The sequence below is a fragment of the Thunnus thynnus genome, chromosome 11 (genome assembly GCF_963924715.1).
Source record: "Thunnus thynnus chromosome 11, fThuThy2.1, whole genome shotgun sequence".
Taxonomy (NCBI): Eukaryota; Metazoa; Chordata; class Actinopteri; order Scombriformes; family Scombridae; genus Thunnus; species Thunnus thynnus.
The window spans coordinates 26667530-26686257 of record NC_089527.1 but is presented as its reverse complement, the minus strand read 5'-3'; the positions used below and the strand labels follow the sequence as shown (position 1 = coordinate 26686257).

At 40.4% G+C, this 18728-nt stretch overlaps 2 protein-coding genes across 4 annotated transcripts; one reads left to right on the top strand and one right to left on the bottom strand.

Moving 5' to 3' along the window:
* Positions 1-575: 575 nt before the first annotated feature.
* hspd1 (heat shock 60 protein 1) lies at positions 576-7729 on the bottom strand. Its single transcript, XM_067604172.1, has 11 exons — positions 7590-7729; positions 5817-5992; positions 5340-5675; positions 5143-5238; positions 4922-5015; positions 4588-4756; positions 4349-4448; positions 3988-4233; positions 3706-3880; positions 3113-3291; positions 576-2094 (listed from the first exon to the last, which is right to left on the bottom strand). Exons 1-11 carry the CDS (start codon positions 7708-7710, stop codon positions 1924-1926), a joined length of 1863 nt encoding a protein of 620 aa, XP_067460273.1. The 5' UTR covers positions 7711-7729; the 3' UTR covers positions 576-1923.
* Positions 7730-8142: 413 nt separating this feature from the next.
* Positions 8143-18723, top strand: LOC137193020 (MOB-like protein phocein). 3 transcript variants are annotated; one of them, XM_067604177.1, is made up of 9 exons: positions 8143-8298; positions 10433-10588; positions 14466-14528; positions 15807-15907; positions 16046-16088; positions 16601-16687; positions 16835-16914; positions 17014-17125; positions 17411-18723. In XM_067604177.1, the coding sequence occupies exons 1-9, from the start codon at positions 8296-8298 to the stop codon at positions 17543-17545; spliced, it is 780 nt and encodes a 259-aa protein (XP_067460278.1). In that variant the 5' UTR covers positions 8143-8295; the 3' UTR covers positions 17546-18723. The 3 variants fall into 3 exon arrangements, with proteins under 3 accessions (XP_067460278.1, XP_067460277.1, XP_067460276.1); XM_067604175.1 differs by lacking the exons at positions 8143-8298; positions 10433-10588 and adding an exon at positions 13712-13817; XM_067604176.1 differs by lacking the exons at positions 14466-14528; positions 15807-15907; positions 16046-16088; ... (2 more) ...; positions 17014-17125; positions 17411-18723 and adding exons at positions 10703-10792; positions 10883-11096 and having other exon boundaries at positions 8144-8298.
* Positions 18724-18728: the final 5 nt, after the last annotated feature.

The window sequence follows — 18728 nt, the reverse complement described above, 5'->3', positions numbered from 1 at the left end:
TTAATAGATTTCCAGATGTTGTGAAAGACGACATGTCCAGAAGAGAACCATGAATGAAGCAGGACAGGTGTAACTGTCAGTCAGCTGGACATACAGCACAAGCTCTTGGCCTTCATTACACCTATTGAATACTTGAGCAACCAATCACACCACAAGGTCCATTTAGTAGTTTTTCAGGAGCTGACATAATCTTCATCAGCAGTTGGAGTCTACATTTTTCACTTGCTCATGAGGATTATGTGATGTGATTAAAAGCTCCAGTGAGATTTTTTTTTTTCAACCAGTTTCCAAGTTCAAGAATGAACTTTGAACCTGAAGCTTTTATGCCAACATGGATGGAAAAGTGGAAATTTGAACATCTGCAATTCCCCTGACAGCTCATGTGAAGATCATGTGATATGAAAGCCCCAGAGCAGCTAGTAAACGGCCTTAATGAACTTTGAACCTCAGCTAATGAAAAATGTTTGGAAAAAAACATCCACTCCTGTACTATTTCAATGGTTATGTGACAGACTGATGATCACATACTAGTACTCACTGAGCAACACAGTGGAAAAAAGTTGTTTACAAAGAACTCGAGTAACCAACACAGAACAATTTGTTTATTAAATAAAAGAAATCACAATTAATCAATGTCTACATAGTACAAAACAGAAGTCGAATGATCACTGCTATGTTATTTTGCAAAGAAATAATATATTGAAAACAAAACACCACCTGCGTTTTATGTATGTAGTTTTTTTGTACTTGCTTACTTAAAGCAGAGCGTATGGAGACGTGTAAGCTGCGTCACACAAGGTCAATGTTTAACTGCACAAGGGCACCATGTTGTCATATTTAGACTTCGTAACTGCTCTGTAACTTGAGTCCCATCTTGCTCCCCTGTCAGACTGCCCCCCCTCTCACATTATACTGTGAAATCAGTGTTCAGCTGATCCTATGACCATCATTAATGCGAAGGATGACAGTCAGATGAAAAACTCAAAATGCTGCATACATTATAGTCTCCCAGTACCAGAGCAGCAGACATCAGTAAACATTATTTAAAAATTTCACATTGTTTTCACCAGGCCCCTGGTGACACTTTAGGCACTCTTCATCCAATCATGGTCAGGTACAAGGTAGGAGAAGTAACAGGGAACTCAAAGGGATCTTTTTTCACCCATCACCAGGTAAATATAATGAAACGTCACTTCAGAGACAAAGTCACAGAAAATGCTCAAGTTCTGTAAGAAAATTGTTTTAATTAAATCAAATGACAGGCTTTAACCCACTATTTTAGCTGGGCAAAACCAAGACAGATATATAAAAAACCAAAACATGAATTAACAAAATACTACAACAAAAATAAAGGACAGTGACACATTCCTGCCTAGGCATCTTCTCTCGTTCAAGGTCTGCTCTCTTTGCAGTAATATAGATTATAATCATGTCTACTATGTTAGTTTCTGTGAAGTTTCTTCATTGACCATTTTTAATCACTTAACTACCTCTTACAGAGATCAAAATGGCATCACCTGTATAAGCACTTTTCTTTCTGTTGAGCACTTTTTACATTATGAACTACGAGCTTTGTGCGCATGTCAATGTTTCATTGAACAGAGTCATGGGAGTAAAATAGAGCTGTATAGAGGGTTCTCATGTAGTAACTGGGCTTGTTTGGGCTCACATCCCCAGTTTCTGGGCAGACTGGATGAATGGGACAGAAGCACAGAGTCAGGTGATGCTGGCTCCTCCGGGACAATGAAGCAGGAGGCAGAATCATGTGAAGTAGTGGGGCTCCAACATACTCATGGTCAGTCAGTCAGTGTGGGCAGATTTTTGGTGGAAGTGGGTGCAGGTTCTTGGAGGGTTCTTTTGTTCCACAGCCACCCCCAGCACCACTCTGCTGATTAGTCTGTACAGCAAGTCAGGAAGCTTGGCTTAGAAACCCATGCCGCCTCCCATGCCACCCATACCGCCCATGCCTCCCATGCCTCCCATGCCGCCTCCTGGCATATCCTTCTCCTCCTTGGGTATCTCTGTGACGACAGCCTCGGCAGTGGAGAGCAGGGAGGCTACTCCTGCTGCGTCCAGCAGTGCTGTCCTCACCACCTGGAGAAGCAACAGGAGGTTACAACATATCCATGTTCTGCATGGCGACTCACTCAACACAATACCATGTGACTATACTATGTTTAGTAAATGGTATGTCATTCTAAGTGTGCCTCATCTGACTCAGATCATCTTCCACTGATTGTGGTGACTAATTAAAGCATATGCTAAGAGCAACACTTACACACACACACATGTAGTAAGGCTGCAGTCAGGTTTGCATATGATTAGGACTGAAAGTGATTATATTTTCCTCAATTAAATTTTTTTTTTAGATCAAATAAATTCATCTTTTAGTCTGTAAAATAGTGAAACATAACCAACACAAGTTCTCAGAGCCCAAGGTGACATGTTCATATTGTTTGTTTTGTCTGACCAGAAGTCCAAAACTGAAAGATATTCAATTTACAGTTATATGAAGTCACATCTGAAAAGCTGCTACCAGTGATTGACAATCAAATGAATCAACTCACTGTTTTGGTTTTACATCTGTACCTACACTGCATGACCAAATCAATGCTGAGTTGAGTAAAATTGAAATAATCGGAATTCTTTTATATATACACATATATTAATATGTTGTGTTCTTTCTTTAAAAGCATAATCCTCAGCGCTACATTGTCTAATACTATTTGAACATGATTTCCTCTTCCTAATAATATCACAGGCCAACTGCCAATTATCCTTCAATTGTTGCAAGTACATATTTGCATGTATTGTCCCTAATCGAAAAATGATGTATGCTACAATGGAAAGAAAACTAATATTACTTTCCATGTTAAAATCATTCTTCACCACTGAGTGGCAGTATTGACCGAGGTCAGGTTTTTAAACTCAGATGCATATTAAGAATCAGTATGTGAGTGGACAGTCTGTAGAACACAGGTAACACTTTCTAAGTCTGCCTCTTATGTCTTCTGTGTCTTTCTTATGTCTTGTGAAGCCATGTGGTTTACCGTATGAATAATCAAGGTTTTGTTCAGCAACACTACACTTTGACAATGAATGAGCACTGTACCTTGGTGGGGTCAATGATGCCCCTCTCCACCATGTTGACGTACTCTCCCTGCATGGCATCGTAGCCGACCTCGGCTGGTCCCTGCAGGATCTTCTCCACTACTAGCGAACCTTCCACACCTGCGTTCTTAGCGATGGTCATGGAGGGGATACGGAGTGCCCGTCTGATGATTTCCACACCTGTTGGGAACGAGGAGGAGATGAGAGGAAATTAGATGTACAATAATGAATCTGTTCCTCTCTAAACAAATCCTGAAATGTCACAAATATGGCTGCTTGTTTAAATCCGTAAAAACACAGTCAGCCATCAGTTGTGGTGGGTTAATGCTTTTCATTGTGTGAAAAAGGTCAAACATGGAGTGAGATAAGTTGTTTCAAATGCACTGGCTGGTTCAAAGAGACTACTGCTAATGCAACAAGTCTTTTTGCCATTTTGCAGGTGCAAGCTGACAAACCAGTCAACATTTCTCTATAGTTGGATCTTCAGCCACAGTAAACTATTCAGGTCTTGTGTGTCAGAGATGTTTTTAAAAAGGTAAAACTATCATTAAGTAATACAGTTTCAGTACATCTGAGCCTTTTTGTTTTACTAACCCATCTTCTGGTCGGCATTGGCAGGTTTGATGGTATCCAAGGAGGGGATGCAGCGCAGCAGAGCACAGCCTCCACCGGGTACGATGCCCTCCTCCACAGCTGCCCGTGTGGCATTCAGAGCATCTGTCACACGGTCCTTCTTCTCGTTCACCTCCACATCACTTGTTCCTCCAATCTGAAACAGAGCATGGGTGTAAAATTTTATTTTCCTGGAGGAAAACTGTAACTTATCAGTACTGTCTTCAAAACAGATATGTCTGCGCTTGTATTTGAGACACACACCTTGAGCACAGCCACTCCGTCAGACAGCTTGGCCAGCCTCTCGTTGAGTTTCTCTTTCTCATAGTCACTGGTGGTGTTCTCCAGCTGCTCAACAATCTCTGCTGCCCGTTTCTCCAGGTCAGCTGGGTTGCCGCCTCCTTTCAGCAGCAAGGTGTCATCTTTAGTTATCTGTGCCTCACCAACCTTGCCGAAGTCATGAGCCTGGATGTCTTCAAGAGCAATGCCCAAAGCCTCATCTCCAAACACCTGGAAAACAGAAAAAGAAAAAGAGTCTGCATGTCTTCTTTTATATTCAAACTTAGTGGTTCATACAATTTAGCATAGCAACTGTCAGCTACTTGAGAATGAAGAGTGAACTTACAGTGCCTCCGGTGGCGATGGCCATATCCTTCAGCTGATTCTTCCTGTTGTCTCCAAAGCCTGGAGCTTTGACTGCTACCACCTGCAGTCCAACCTTGAGCCTGTGAATGAAGTCATTGAATATTCACAACCTTTCAACTCATTCAAATACATTTTCCTATGTAAACAATTCTCTCATTTGGTTAATCTTTTCAGACTAACAGCTATTTATTTAGAGCTAACAACAAACAAACAAAGTACCTGTTGAGAACCAAGGTGCTGAGGGCCTCTCCATCCACATCCTCAGCCACAATGACCAGTGGTTTGCGGTGCTGGTTGGCAATCTCCAGGGCTGGCACAATGCTCTGCACACTGGAGATCTTCTTCTCACTCAGTAGCAGGTAGGCATCCTGGAACTCACATTTCTGGCCTAATAGAAACAAAGATAATGGAGAGAATACATTTATACAGTATTTCTTTGTAGTCAAGAATGAGGAGGGCAGGGAGTGTTGAACAGACACGCTCAACTTCATCTCTAGTGTAGCAAATTATAAAGCACAGCTTAAGTTACACAAGAAGCCAATATGACCCTTACCCTTGGCGGTGTTGATGAAGTATGGGGAGATGTAACCACGGTCAAACTTCATACCCTCAATGATCTCCAGCTCATCGTGCAGAGTCTTCCCGTCCTGAAACAAAAGGCATGACAAATTACGTCACATTACAGAACAACATATTTACAGGTTTTACCTGATTAAGCGATCATTAGAGCAGTGCGGACATCTTTTTATACATGAATGAAACATTGAAACTAACCTTGACAGTGATGACTCCCTTGCGACCAACTTTCTTCATGGCATTGGAAATGATGTTACCAATCTCCTCATCTCCATTGGCTGAGATTGTAGCAACCTGAAATATAAACGACACTATTAAAGTCTTGCTTTTTGTTTATATACACATTACAGATTTAAGATGTTACACAACTAAATATAATTTCTAAGAATGTTTACCTGTGCGATTTCCTCAGGGGTTGTGACTGGCTTGGAGAGCTTTTTCAGCTCATTGATAACGGTTTCTACGGCCATCATGACACCACGGCGGATCTCCACAGGATTAGCACCTTTACTGATGGTGTCAAAGCCCTCCTTGGCAATGGCACGAGCCAGCACTGTGGCAGTGGTGGTGCCGTCACCAGCCTCCTCGTTGGTGTTGTTGGCCACATCCTGCACCAGCTTGGCACCGATGTTCTTGTACTTGTCCTTCAGGTCGATGCTCTTGGCCACCGTCACGCCGTCCTTGGTGACCTTAGGGCTTCCCCAGCTCTGCTCGATGATAACAGTGCGACCCTGGAATAGAGATAGACATTGTTGAGATAAAGGGGTTTACAGTGTGGCCAGTGAGGTCCAAATTACATATTTGATAAATCCCAAATAAGAAACTATGAGTAAAAATCCAGCCAGAGGATTCACAACAAGCCCTCTCATTACCTTTGGGCCCATGGTGACAGCCACAGTGTCAGCCAGCAGATCCACTCCCTGCAGCATGAGGGCACGAGCATCAGGTCCAAACTTCACATCTTTAGCGTAGGCTCGTGTGAGGTGAGGAGCCAGTGCCCTGCAAACAGGCCTCACCTGCTTCATGACTGTTGGTAAACGAAACATCTCTATAGGAGGAAAAGACAAAGGGTGTAATTAAGGCAACATATCTGAGACCACATCCCACCCTATTAATGATCACTGAGATGTACCGGAGCTCTTTGAAAGGGCTGGAAGTTCATGTCACATGATATTTATGTGCACTGAAAATAGATGTGTTTGCCATGCGATGAATGCAACCAAAGTACACCTGAATAATTATTCTCCATGTCCATTCATCACCCCACACCACCCCAGGAGGACAGATGATGTGTTACAAAGGTTAACTCTGCCCCTAGTGGTCACTGGTGGTATGCAGCACCACCAGTCAATGAATGAACTACTTATCAGCTAGTAAAACATTCTCAGGATTATCTGACTGACATACACCAACATAAAAAAAGTGCTCTTAAACCGGGAAAACATGTCACAGCAAACCTTCAATTTGCATCTGTTTCAAGGGATAGATATGCTTCCAAACCACCATAATAGATTAATATTAATATATAACTTAACTTTGGTTTTGAATGCTACTTTCTAATTTGGTTGACCACAACTATCCAAGTATATTCAATCCCATTGGGCCAGCAACTACCTTCTTTATGTATTTGTCCATCATCTTTTCAATCATAGGATTAATTCTGATCAATAAATTGTCAGAAAATGCCCATCATAATTTATCAGAACCGAAGGAGACATCTTCAAACTGCTTGTTTTGTCCATTCGACAGTTCAGACACAAAGACAATGATGTAAAAACAGAGAAAATCAGCAGATTCTTGCATTTGAGAGGCTGCAACTAGTAAATGTTTTTGTTGGCATTTTTGCTTAATAAATGTCTTAAAATGTTTAATTGATCATAGAAATTGTTTGACTAATCGCTCCAGCAATTACTTCCACATATTGATATTAAACGTTTGAATGCCTGTGTCCATGTCCCAATTAACCCCCTGAAGAAAAACGACCACTGCGTCTAGCTACCCGCCCACTGTTCTATTCATTGAATTCATAATGAAGAACCAGATTCATAATTTACATTAAAATTGATCGTGACTGGGTTATAAAATATATCTCAAAAGCTGTTCCTGTTAAACCCACGTGTCCTCTTCAGGTCGTGCGTCACAAGGTCAAATTGTGAAAAGCATGTGCAGGAACTGCCTCCCCATCACACTGTGAGCCACCCTCTGACCAAGAACTGCTCGACACTAGTGTAATTTAAGGCGCACCGTGATTAATAAAGACTCTTCCTGAATCATAATTTAAGTTGTTCGCAGCACTCCAGTAGAACAGGACTTCAATATAGAAATTTAAGATTTCACCAGTCAGACCCGAGACACGACACCCCTGAATGAATAAAATTCAGTGTCCGTCTAAATTAAGAACATTTAGGCCGCTGCAAAGATAGTTGGCCAGCTAATTAAAGTCCGTTGTAACATTTCAGCATGCATGCCCTTGCAGTTGAGAAGTACAATCACGCTAGAAGCACTTTGAAGCTAGCGTTCCCTGAAAAATGTCACCTCTTGGCTAACACACCGTTACACGTAAAAAGGCCAGCGTTGGTCAAAAGTATACAGCCTGTAATATTTGCTACGTAGCTTTAAACACATTAGAAATTGTCAGCACTTACTTGTGAGGTAAGAGGGCTTGTAGTTTCTACAAGGTACACGTCTGCGAGACGGAATGATATAACGACTGGAGGAGAGGACAGCAGTATGGTGCAATTGAGCAGAAGAGAGGGGACTGCACATGGCCAATCACATCCGGGTAATTTACCGGCACGCCCCGGACTATGAATAACGTTAAAACTAGTGTAGATAATGGGTTTTATATTCATATTTTTAATGAAAACAACTCATGTGTTACTCAGAATTATAATTATTAATATAACAGAGTGGTAAAGTGAGTGTACAAGTCATCGTGTTTGAGACATTTATTCATAAAATGAGTCTACGCTCGTTCCCGGGCTGACGATTCCAGAATTTTCGCCTGTGCCATTGGAGGAAAAAAATAAAGGTCAAAGTTGACGTTGTGCAATATTGCTCTATGTGGAAATGTTTCTAAAATGAGACAAACCACTAAATTAACATTAGAATTCTGAAAAAACACAAAGTAGTGTTTTTGCTCTTCGCGTCGGGCGTTCTAGAACGTTCTATTAGTTAAAAGAATTGCCCAGCAAGTTTTGGGACACGTAATGCGCATGCGCACTTGCGCAGGAGGGTTCTGGATATTTCCTCACGTGGAGAGATTCCCCTTCAAGTGTGTCACATCCACGCTCACGAAGAAACCGGGGTGCAGCTCCAAGCCGTCTCTCAGACCTCCTCACACATTACGAAATGGTAAGAGACTTTGTCCCAAAAAAAGGCATTTGTAGAGAAAATGAGAGAGGATCTTCCGAATGATTTATCAAGCTACATATGGCTGGTTAGCATCTGACCTGGCTAAGTTATCGGTAGCAGCTAATGTAATGTTAGCTGCCTTTACATTCACAAGGTCACACAGTTTAGAGGCCAGGTGAGAAGGAAACATTTAGGCATATTTATCTAGACAAATGAATGATGAGTGTAGTGATCAATGAGCTTTAGCAGCATTAACGTTAACCCTGCAGGTGCAGTTACGAACCCACTGTCAGCTCACAGATATATGTCTGGCTTCTACTAATGAATGAGTATAAATTGTTTTTTTCTATTCTGAAACGGACATCAGAGATCCGTCAGATCAGCTGAGAATCAGCTAACCGATCCTGACATTCATCACTGCAGCTGCAGCGTGTGCATGACTGAAGTCAGGCATCTCATAGGCAGACTCGTGATCCCGTGTCACAGTTTTAAATGTTACCTGTTGGTCAGATTCATCTGCTATATTGCACTAGTCACGCCCTTGGTCAATGGAAAAAGATGAATTACTTGCTCGTTTTAGTCATTTGCGGCTTCCGTAACGTAGACTCTGACCTTATGCCCTATCCATGCTATCCATGCCCAGCATGTCAGGTCAGAGCAAAACTCATTTTACATAGCAGCAGAAGTGCAGTCTTTTGTGCCAGTTATCTATACTATGACTCTATGTTCGTTCATTCATTCATTCATTCATTCATTCATTCATTCATTCACAGTGATACTACTAGAAGTACTACTAGAATGCAGAGAGTATTAATTACACCCCAGAGTGGCCGATTTACTAGGTTACACTTAGTAAAACTACCGCACATGTTCAGTTTTTGTTGAAACTGATTTAACTTTATGGTCATTCTGGAGGCTGTTGAGCTGTATTGCATCATAGTGAGAGGTGTTAACCTTCATTGTTCTGAATGAGGTGGACAAAATATTAGAAACACTGCAGTATAACGTTAACAGTTCATTCATATGACATTGTTACATGGTCTGAACAGTCATTAAAGGTGAGGTTAATCATAACCATCTTATGCAGCTTCTCCTACCACCTCATAAAGTAGTAACCAATCAGAGACCCCTCTGGAACACTGGACAAACTGGATGGAATGTTATCTTGTAACGTTTCATCGTCAGTCAAAGCTGTTATCACAGCATAGTGTTTGTTTGTGATCAGATTTTGCAACTCTGACTGAAATTCCCTCAAATTCCAAGATGCCTTTATGTTATCATCAATGTATTTTATCAGTGAGGTGTCCTTCCCAGCCTCAAGGTAAACAGTCACAATGAAAAAGTGCAGTAACCCCACCTCCTCTGGCCAGTTAACAAACTGGGATCTATCCTTCTCCCCGCCCTCCTTCCACTTCCACCACCTCTTTCCCAAACAACCTTCACCCAAGGTCACTTGAATCATCTGCCGTTATCAAACTGTCAGCAGCTGGTGTTTGAAATCTTACAAAGCTGCTTCATTCATGTGCAGTTTGTACCTTCAGACATTTCCTGAAATTTTGGACATAATTAAGAAAAGTTGACTTTCATTACACTCAGCAGAGCAATAATTGACTTCACAAAGGCTGTCTCTGTGAAGGAGCTGCTCATTTATTCTTTGGACGCTGTCTTTACTTAAGCTAAATGTAGCCTTGCCTCCCTCCTCTGCCTTTGTGCTCTCCTCCTCCTCTCCCTGCAGAGCAGCACAAGTGTTGATTAATCATTCCTGCATTTTAACCAGAAGATTTTTAAATTTAATGACATTTTAACTAAACCCTGAGTTCATGCATTTTTAAGTGTAGTTGAACAAGATAAGAGTTTACTTGGTGGTATCGTGCTGCACCAAGTTATATAGAGATTATTTGGTATCAATGTGTGATTGCAGACGTTGCAAAACCTACAATAAAGTCAGTGGGGGTTGGGGTCTTTACTTTTTGTGTAACACATGCTCTATCTATGACTCGAGACAGCCCCCTAGTGGCCATGAAGGGGGCTGTTATAGCAAATATCAAGGCTTTATTCAGTTGTGTTTCACAAGTCAAATGTTATTTGATAGTGATGTTATGGGCTCATTTTCTCTCTTTGTGGTCACTCACAGGCCTTCAGAAAATTCCTGCCACTGTTTGACCGGGTGCTGGTGGAGCGCCTTACAGCAGAGACGGTAACGAAAGGTGGCATCATGCTGCCAGAGAAGTCTCAAGGCAAGGTGCTGCAGGCCACAGTAGTGGCAGTGGGACCTGGCTCTGTCAATCAGGTAATTACCCAACTGTGAGGGCGGAGATACCACAAGGAATGTGGTGTTTTTATAGTTGCGATTTGGCTCTCAGGGTGGTTGAGTAACTCTTTGCCTGATGTTTTTTTTTCCCAGAAAGGAAATGTACAGCCACTCAGTGTGAAGGTTGGAGAGAAGGTCCTCTTACCAGAGTACGGTGGAACTAAAGTCGTTCTGGAGGATAAGGTGCGGTACAGTGTAATTTTTAAAGGGATCTTTCAAGGATGTTTCCTGTCATACTGGGTCAATTTCATGTTTTCTTATTCTGTCCTCCAGGACTATTTCCTGTTCCGTGACGGAGATATCCTTGGAAAATACGTCGAATGAGCCGTCTTTCTTTGTTGTTATAGAACTGAAGTCCTTGTCATACCCAGAGAGAAGAAATTAAGTTGCGTCATTCATGTCTGTTTTTCTTTTTTCTATGTTGTTGCAATTGTAAATAATTCTAATCACATTTTGTTATAATAATAAAGGCGAGCTGTTGACTTTCTGTCTCATGAAATACTGTCCTTGAAAGCAGTTAACTTTTTTTCTGTTAAAGTACACCAAAATCAAGGTTCACTTACCAGATTTTTCCAGAGCTTTTGTCCTTATCTTAGGTTGCTTTGGTATGCATGTATATTTGGGATGGAATAAATCTCACAAATAGAAATGGAAAAGACTTTCCATGTGTGATCAGCCGATTTAGTGCAAGACAAAGCCACATGATCTCAGTTGATCTTTCTAAATTAAAAAAGGTCTTATGACTGGCATACAGATAAATGTGTACTATAAGATCAAGTCAAAATTTGAGTGACAATATGATTTTGTGTTCAGCTAAATGTATCAAAAGTAAACATGCCCTTTTTTATATTATAATTGTATTATTACTGATGCATTTATCTTTAAGCAGCATTTTATGTTACAGCTGGTTAAGGAGGAGCTAATTTCAACTATTTGCTACTGTCATGGCAGACTTGACCTGGAGGCCTGAGGCAAGAATGTACTTTTGGGTCCCTATAGACCCACATCCAACTACCAACTACCAACTGTATGTGTATGTAGCTGTTGCCTCCAAATTTCCCATTAAGTACAATGCACACTGCAGGACAAACATGGAAGCTTCATTATTTGCCCAGATACAGAAACCAACTAGTATCCCCAAGCTGTAATAATACTACTTGTGTCAGGGTTTCAGTAATTTTCATTTAATACATTATATTCAGCACTATAATTCTAATATAAACTAAATTAATAAAACTAGATTTTGACACATTCTACAAGTTAAGGGCTCAAGATAAGTTGATAATACAGGACCCACCTTAGTTGATGTATTAGTGGTATAAATTCTCAACAGATCTTTTATTGATCAACGGCCAAATATCAACTGATAAGCAGGGGAGTTGGACGTTTCGGTTTCTTGGGGTCTTGAGTTCTGGACAGTGGCCTGCTTTGCCCCATTGTTAATCCAGCCTTGGCTATTAGTAGTAGTTTAATATAAAATACCTTATCATGTTTTATAATTTTATGAATTATGTTTTGTTCATAAAGCCTTTATCTGCCATTTGACCAGTAACTATAATTGTACAATATGTTGTGGAGTAAAAAGTACAAATATTTCTCTGCACTGACCAAAATCAATTAAGTCAGATGAGTTGAAAAACTATAATTACATCAATAAATGACACAATTACTTATGTGTATAGTAGCTTTAAAGGATAGGCTCATAATTTTTCAAGTATGTCTTAAAACAATATTCATGTGCCCAAACAGGTGAACATTGTAACAATTCCTTAAATATGCTTATAAAGTGATGGAGGACAAAATTCAAAGCCCTCAAAATGTGCAAAAAATTATTCAAGTTTATTTTATGTTAATATGAAGCTTCAGCCATCCAAAATAGTTAATTTAAGTCAATATCTTTCAAAGTTAGTCTTTTTAATGCCAAAGTCCCTCTTTTGGCAACACAAAGAGGGAATGTGATGCTAAAAAGACTGTAAATGTGGCAGATATCCACTTGATATGACTAACTCAGACTGCTGAAGCCTCATATAAGCTTTAGAACTTTAAAATGCATTTTTGCACAAAATGACTATGTGGACACATTGTGGATTTTGTCCCCCATCACTTACATTGAAAACACATTTGATGGGGATCTTTTAATAGCCGGTATGAACGGGAAGAATGATTACAGTGAGAAAAACTGTTTCAATGTTCATTCGGGCACCTGACTGTTGTTTTGAGACAGACTTGAATTTTGAAAAATTGTGAACCCATCCTCCAATGTAAATACCAAAGTAAAGTACAAGTAACTCAAAATGTTTAAATACAGTACTTGAGTGAATGTACTTAGTTACCTGTATGTAACTAATGGAACAACAATCAGATACTGTGTTTAAGTACAATTTGGAGGTACTTGTAATTTTTTACATGAATATTTACATTTTCTGCTACTTTATTCTACTGCAGTGCATTTCAAGGGCAAATATTGTACTTTTTACTCCACATCTGACATATTAATATTTTACATACAATATTTTTATATGATATATTTAGGCAGTGGTGGAAGAAGTATTCAGGTCCCTTTACTTAAGTAAAAGTACCAGTACAGCAATGTAAAAATACTCCATTACAAGTAAAAGTCTTGCATGAAAAATTCTACTTTAGTAAAAGTACATAAGTATTGGCAGCAAAATGTACGTAAAATATTAAAGTAAAAGTAGTGGTTTGAGCCCTCTGACCGATATGTTATTATATATGTGACATCATTAGAAAGCACTCTGCTGTCTGAAACATTAGCCTACATATACAATCACCCATTTATTAATGACTGATGAGATATATGTGGATGCAAAATACATTTGTGGTTCAAAATTTGGTAAAGGGACTAACTACAAAGGGATATTGAGCCCGGTCATACTGCGGAGGGTCGTATGAACAGTATGTAAAGGTTAAACTTTGTTTGACGTTACGGATAAAAACAGAGGTAATTGAGTTTATGGCTTTATTTCGATCGTCCTCATTCAACTTAAGTGAGACTTTGAATGCAGTAGTTTTACATTGTGGTATACTTTTACTCAAGTACGTGATTTGAATAGGCAGCGCCTACGGATCATATCCGAATCCGCTGCTACGTCACAGCTGCTGACGAACATCCGGGCATTCTGTCGCGATGGTCATGGCGGAGGGTACTGCAGTTCTCAGGAGGAATCGGCCTGGAACCAAGGCAAAGGTGGGTTTCCACCCGGCGGGAGTTGGACAATGTTATTGGAAATGAAGACCCACGACTTCGCGACGCTGTTTCATTTGAACCATGTCGTTTTACTGCACGTCTTTTGATGATTAACTTGGCCGCAGACAACATATAGGAAGGGCCTGACCTGGAAATAGCCAGCTAGCTAAACGTTAGCTGCCGCCCCGTCTAGTTCCTGGAGTAGCGTTAACTTAAACGACCCCCAAGGGGTGTTGCTTCACGTCTCGGAACTTCGTGTGACAATAATTACTCCTCAAGTAATCTTATATAGACTATCTGGTGAATGGAGTTTGCATACGATTCTCAAACAAACAACCGTTGAATGTGTTGCAGGAAGCAGTCGCATCCCGTCTGACGTTATCTAACTAGCGAGCTTAGCTTCGAGGATTGAATAAGTTAATGTAACGTTAGACAGATAAAGAGTCGGAGTCACCAAATATCAAACCAAACTTCAGTTAGCAAACATTTAACAGTTATATAATGTTCCTCCATTCAAGTTAGTCATGAGTCGTATCATGGCTTGATTGATTCGTGTTAGTTGACGTCAGATGACAGCTATGCAACATTTGTCAAGTTATGTTACAGTGGCAGCTTTGTGGACTAAATGTGTCCTTCCTCCATGTGTAGGATTTCTACAACTGGCCGGATGAATCGTTTGAGGAGATGGACAGCACCCTGGCTGTCCAACAGGTGTGTTGTCATGGTCTGTGTGTGTGTGTATGTCAGTCAGTCAGTGTTCCCCACCCTTTTCAGCTGGTCAGAAGTGGCATGGTGGTGGAAACTGAACCGGATTACTACTAACTGCATGCATCTCTGCGGGGAGTTAGAGTTGGGCAACATGGATGAAATGACATTGAATGAACAAATGAATGAACATTGAAATAGTTTTTAAACTATGGTCTTCCGAAATCTTTTGTAATTTTTTCCAGATTCTGTTTTATTTTTTTTCCATATTCTGTGTTTTCTGTTTTAATTTTCCTGAATTGTGTTATACAATTTAAGTAGCCTACATTTTGTCACCAGTAACAGTGTCCTAATCATGTGGTAGATTAATGAAATTTCAACAATTCAATAAGGAAGTGTTCAAAATTTAATCATACATTGAATGAAATGAATATATATCAATGAATTTGCAACACAACATTGTGCTATTTTTAATCAAAGAAAGTGCTTCAATACACAGTACACTCAGACATCAGCATGAAGAAGTGAATGGCATTAAATAATCTTTCACATTGAGTGATCGCACTGAGCCATAAAAAATAATAATCACAAAACAACATTGGTAAAATGAGGCTTATAGTTTGGTATTGCTCTGCTTTAATTTAGCTTTTAGCGTAGATTTCCTCAGTTTTTTTTTTTGTAGCGGGTTTGACACTTTTAAATGAAGAGGGGTGTCAGTCAGCATCACGTCTGACAAATAATAATTAAAAAATAGAGAGAAAATAGCTCTGTCATACATTTTTGCACTACATGACTGTGTGGACACACTGTGGATTTTAGCCCCCATCACTTACATTGAAAGTCATTTGAAGGGGATCTTTTAATAGCCAGTATGAACAGGAGGAATGATTACAGCGAGGAAAACCTCTTTCACTGTTCATATGGGCACCTGACTGTTGTTTTAAGACACACTTGAAAAACTGTGAACCCGTCCCTTAATCTAACAGAGTGGTTGTGGGTGATATGATGGAGTTACATTCAGACTATGCCGCAGTATTACAGTTTCACATTCAAAATCTCAGACATAGTGTCATAACACAGATCATAAAAACAACTCTTGCTGGTAGTGTGGCCCACATGCTATGGTGTTTTGAAACTTGATCTTTGCTGGAAACTAGAATCATTACTATTATTATAGGTATTGTTGATTAACAGTTAATCATGGCCACATTAAGGTAATGGAGATGGTGTTGCTGTGGCTGTGTGAGCGCCTACTAAAAGTGCATGTGTGATGCTCTGTTACAGTACATACAGCAGAACATTCGGTCAGATTGCTCCAACATCGACAAAATCCTGGAGCCTCCAGAGGGTCAGGATGAGGGGGTGTGGAAGTATGAGCACCTCAGGTATGTGTTAAAAAAAATAAACGTTTGATCATTTGTTTGCTCAAGTACAAATCATGGTTGAATCTGCCAAGATTACTCACTCATGCTCATGTTTTTTTTTTTAATTCTGACTGTGCTCCTGTTCTGTCTTATTTGTAGGCAATTCTGCCTGGAGCTCAATGGACTAGCAGTCAAACTGCAGGTAAGTGTGCTCTGCTCACAGACATACAGATCAAAAATGTTTCAAAACTCGATGTTGCTTTGATATGAGGACACAGTCTCAATCTTGTGTCTGTACCAAATGCAAAGATCTGGGATGGGCAGTTTCTAATACATCTAATGTTAGTTCAATGACAGAATTAAATTTCCTATTCAAGATATAGTTGTCAGATCTTTATTTCAGAACCCGATGGGCCAGCTATTATTGCTGCAGCTTCAAAATGATAATATTTATTCTGTTGTCTCATTCTGTAAATGGATTTTCATCTGGATCTTATGTAGCTACACATCAAAAGTTGTCCTAGATCCTGATGTTTCCTCCAGCTGTTTATAGCAAACAGGCTCCTTTGGTGGTACAGACAGCAGACGTAGATCTTGTCAGAACGTCACCACTAACGGATACTGTTTGAAGAGACAGATGTACAGATGGATCTGTCCTTGTTAGGAATGTTTACTTTGTATCAGCAATACTGATGCTGGTCTTTCTTCCCCCAGAGTGAGTGCCATCCAGACACTTGCACCCAGATGACAGCCACAGAGCAGTGGATCTTTTTATGTGCTGCCCACAAGACACCCAAAGAGGTGAGTCAAGACTGGTTTTCACAGTATTGATTATTACCTGTATGGACAACTTTCATATATATGAATCCCTGAGCTTCATGCGAGGCAAAACATAATTCTAATCTATGTGTCTTCTTTGTTTATCTTTTGTTGCTGCTTCATCTGTAGTGCCCTGCCATTGATTATACCAGGCACACGCTGGACGGAGCTGCCTGTCTTCTCAATAGCAACAAATACTTCCCCAGCAGGTCAGTCATCAGCCACTGGGCATTTAAACAACTTTGGCTTTACATTGAATAGGAATCGTCTAGCAGCAGGATCTAACGGTGTCTGATTTCTGTTTCCAGGGTGAGCATCAAGGAGTCATCAGTGGCCAAACTGGGTTCTGTCTGTCGTCGCATCTATAGGATATTCTCTCATGCCTACTTCCATCACCGCCAGATATTTGATAAGTATGAGGTGGGTGTCTGTGGAAAAATGCAGAATAGAGACCTAAAATCCTACAATTACACCTCAAAATACAAAACTTACCAAGTTTATTACTTTACCAACTATAATATATATGCTTATGAACAATAGTCCCACATAACTACTACAGCCAGTTTTTCACCTCAGTGACAATGAAATAACGGCAAAGTTGACACACCGAGTGCTGTTTAAAAAAGTAATGACAGGACTGCAGAATGGTGAAGAAACAGGATGCAGATTTTCATTGTTTTGGTCATGTCGTGTGTGTATGTACAGAATGAAACGTTCCTGTGTCACCGGTTCACACGCTTCGTAATGAAGTACAACCTGATGTCCAAGGACAACCTGATCGTGCCCATTCTGGAGGAGGAAGTGCAGAACACCTCATCAGCCGGAGAGAGCGAGGCCTAAGATGCAGCTGCTGCCATAAGGGAGACACGCGTGAACACACAATTTACACATTACAGAGGAGACGCATTCACACACACCTGCACATACAAGACATTCAAACATACACACGCACGCACACACACACACTACTGTACAGTGTATTAAGGCTCCTGTCTAGTAACACTGTCCATGTCCCTCCTCCCTTGTCACCTGTGTCTATCTGAAAGGAAGTAAGGGTAAAGATTACTGAGAGCAGAGTTCAGCCATGCCCGCAGGACAAAGATGACATTTTCTATCCTATTTACATCCTCTCTGTCCGTTCAGATTCACACAGCCTCAGAAGTGTGTTTCTGGACACAGCCGTGCTCTCACACTACTCCTTTAGGGAACCTTTTTTCTTTTATCTTTGGAGCAGCTGGATTTGCAAAAACCCCTATGTACTCATGGTGACCTGTATTGTTGACAAAGGCACACACTGACAGCCACCCCCCCCCCCCCTCTGTAAATAACCCCCACTCCCCACCCCCCCCTCTCTCTATCTCTCTTTTAATTCACTATCATGTTCTCTGATGGTGCTTCACTTTTTTTGTGTCTGCTTCTGTTCTCTATTTGCTTGTGTTGCCTACCAGTCTGTTTTTTGGGGGGTGTCCCATGATATGGATCACTAAATTAGCCTGCTGACTTAATAATGCTATTAAAACACAATGTAGGTGTGGCTTGTGTGGTAGTGAACAAAGAAAAACTTAATCTCTAGCTTTAGTGTACTCGCAGTCAGATATTCTTTCTCTTCGGCCTCTGAAATGATGTCTCAGAGTATTTAGGAAGGCTTGTTGGCTAACTCTGATCCTGCTTTGTGACATGCCCCCATTTTAATACTGTGTAAAATGTGTCCGATATTCCACTTTCCTTGACATAATAGTAACTAAAAAGCGTGATTTAACGGGCAGAAACTGTTGCTGAAAGCCAGATTTTACTGCTTTAATCATTGGATGAGTAAATTAGGCACAGAAAGATGGAATATTGGTTACATTTACCTATCGGAGCACAACCTCCCTCCTTTTACCCTCTCCCTCATTAAGTTATTATGTGGGAGGAGTCTTGTCAATCCAACCCACTTTTTTTTTTTTTAAATGGACTAAAAAATTTTGTTACTGTTGACATTTTCATGATGTCTGTTAATAAAAAAGACCTATTATTCAGGTGC

Excerpts from the sequence above, each read along its gene's own strand:
- hspd1 (XM_067604172.1), bottom strand. The coding sequence starts at position 7,710 with ATGTGCAGTCCCCTCTCTTCTGCTCAATTGCACCATACTGCTGTCCTC. Across the intron at positions 5,676-5,816 it reads CTGTCACCATGGGCCCAAAG|GGTCGCACTGTTATCATCGA; the intron begins GTAATGAGAGGG and ends TCTCTATTCCAG. Across the intron at positions 5,016-5,142 it reads AGGGAGTCATCACTGTCAAG|GACGGGAAGACTCTGCACGA; the intron begins GTTAGTTTCAAT and ends CTTTTGTTTCAG.
- LOC137193020 (XM_067604177.1), top strand. Across the intron at positions 16,089-16,600 it reads GACTAGCAGTCAAACTGCAG|AGTGAGTGCCATCCAGACAC; the intron begins GTAAGTGTGCTC and ends TTCTTCCCCCAG. Across the intron at positions 16,915-17,013 it reads AACAAATACTTCCCCAGCAG|GGTGAGCATCAAGGAGTCAT; the intron begins GTCAGTCATCAG and ends TTCTGTTTCCAG.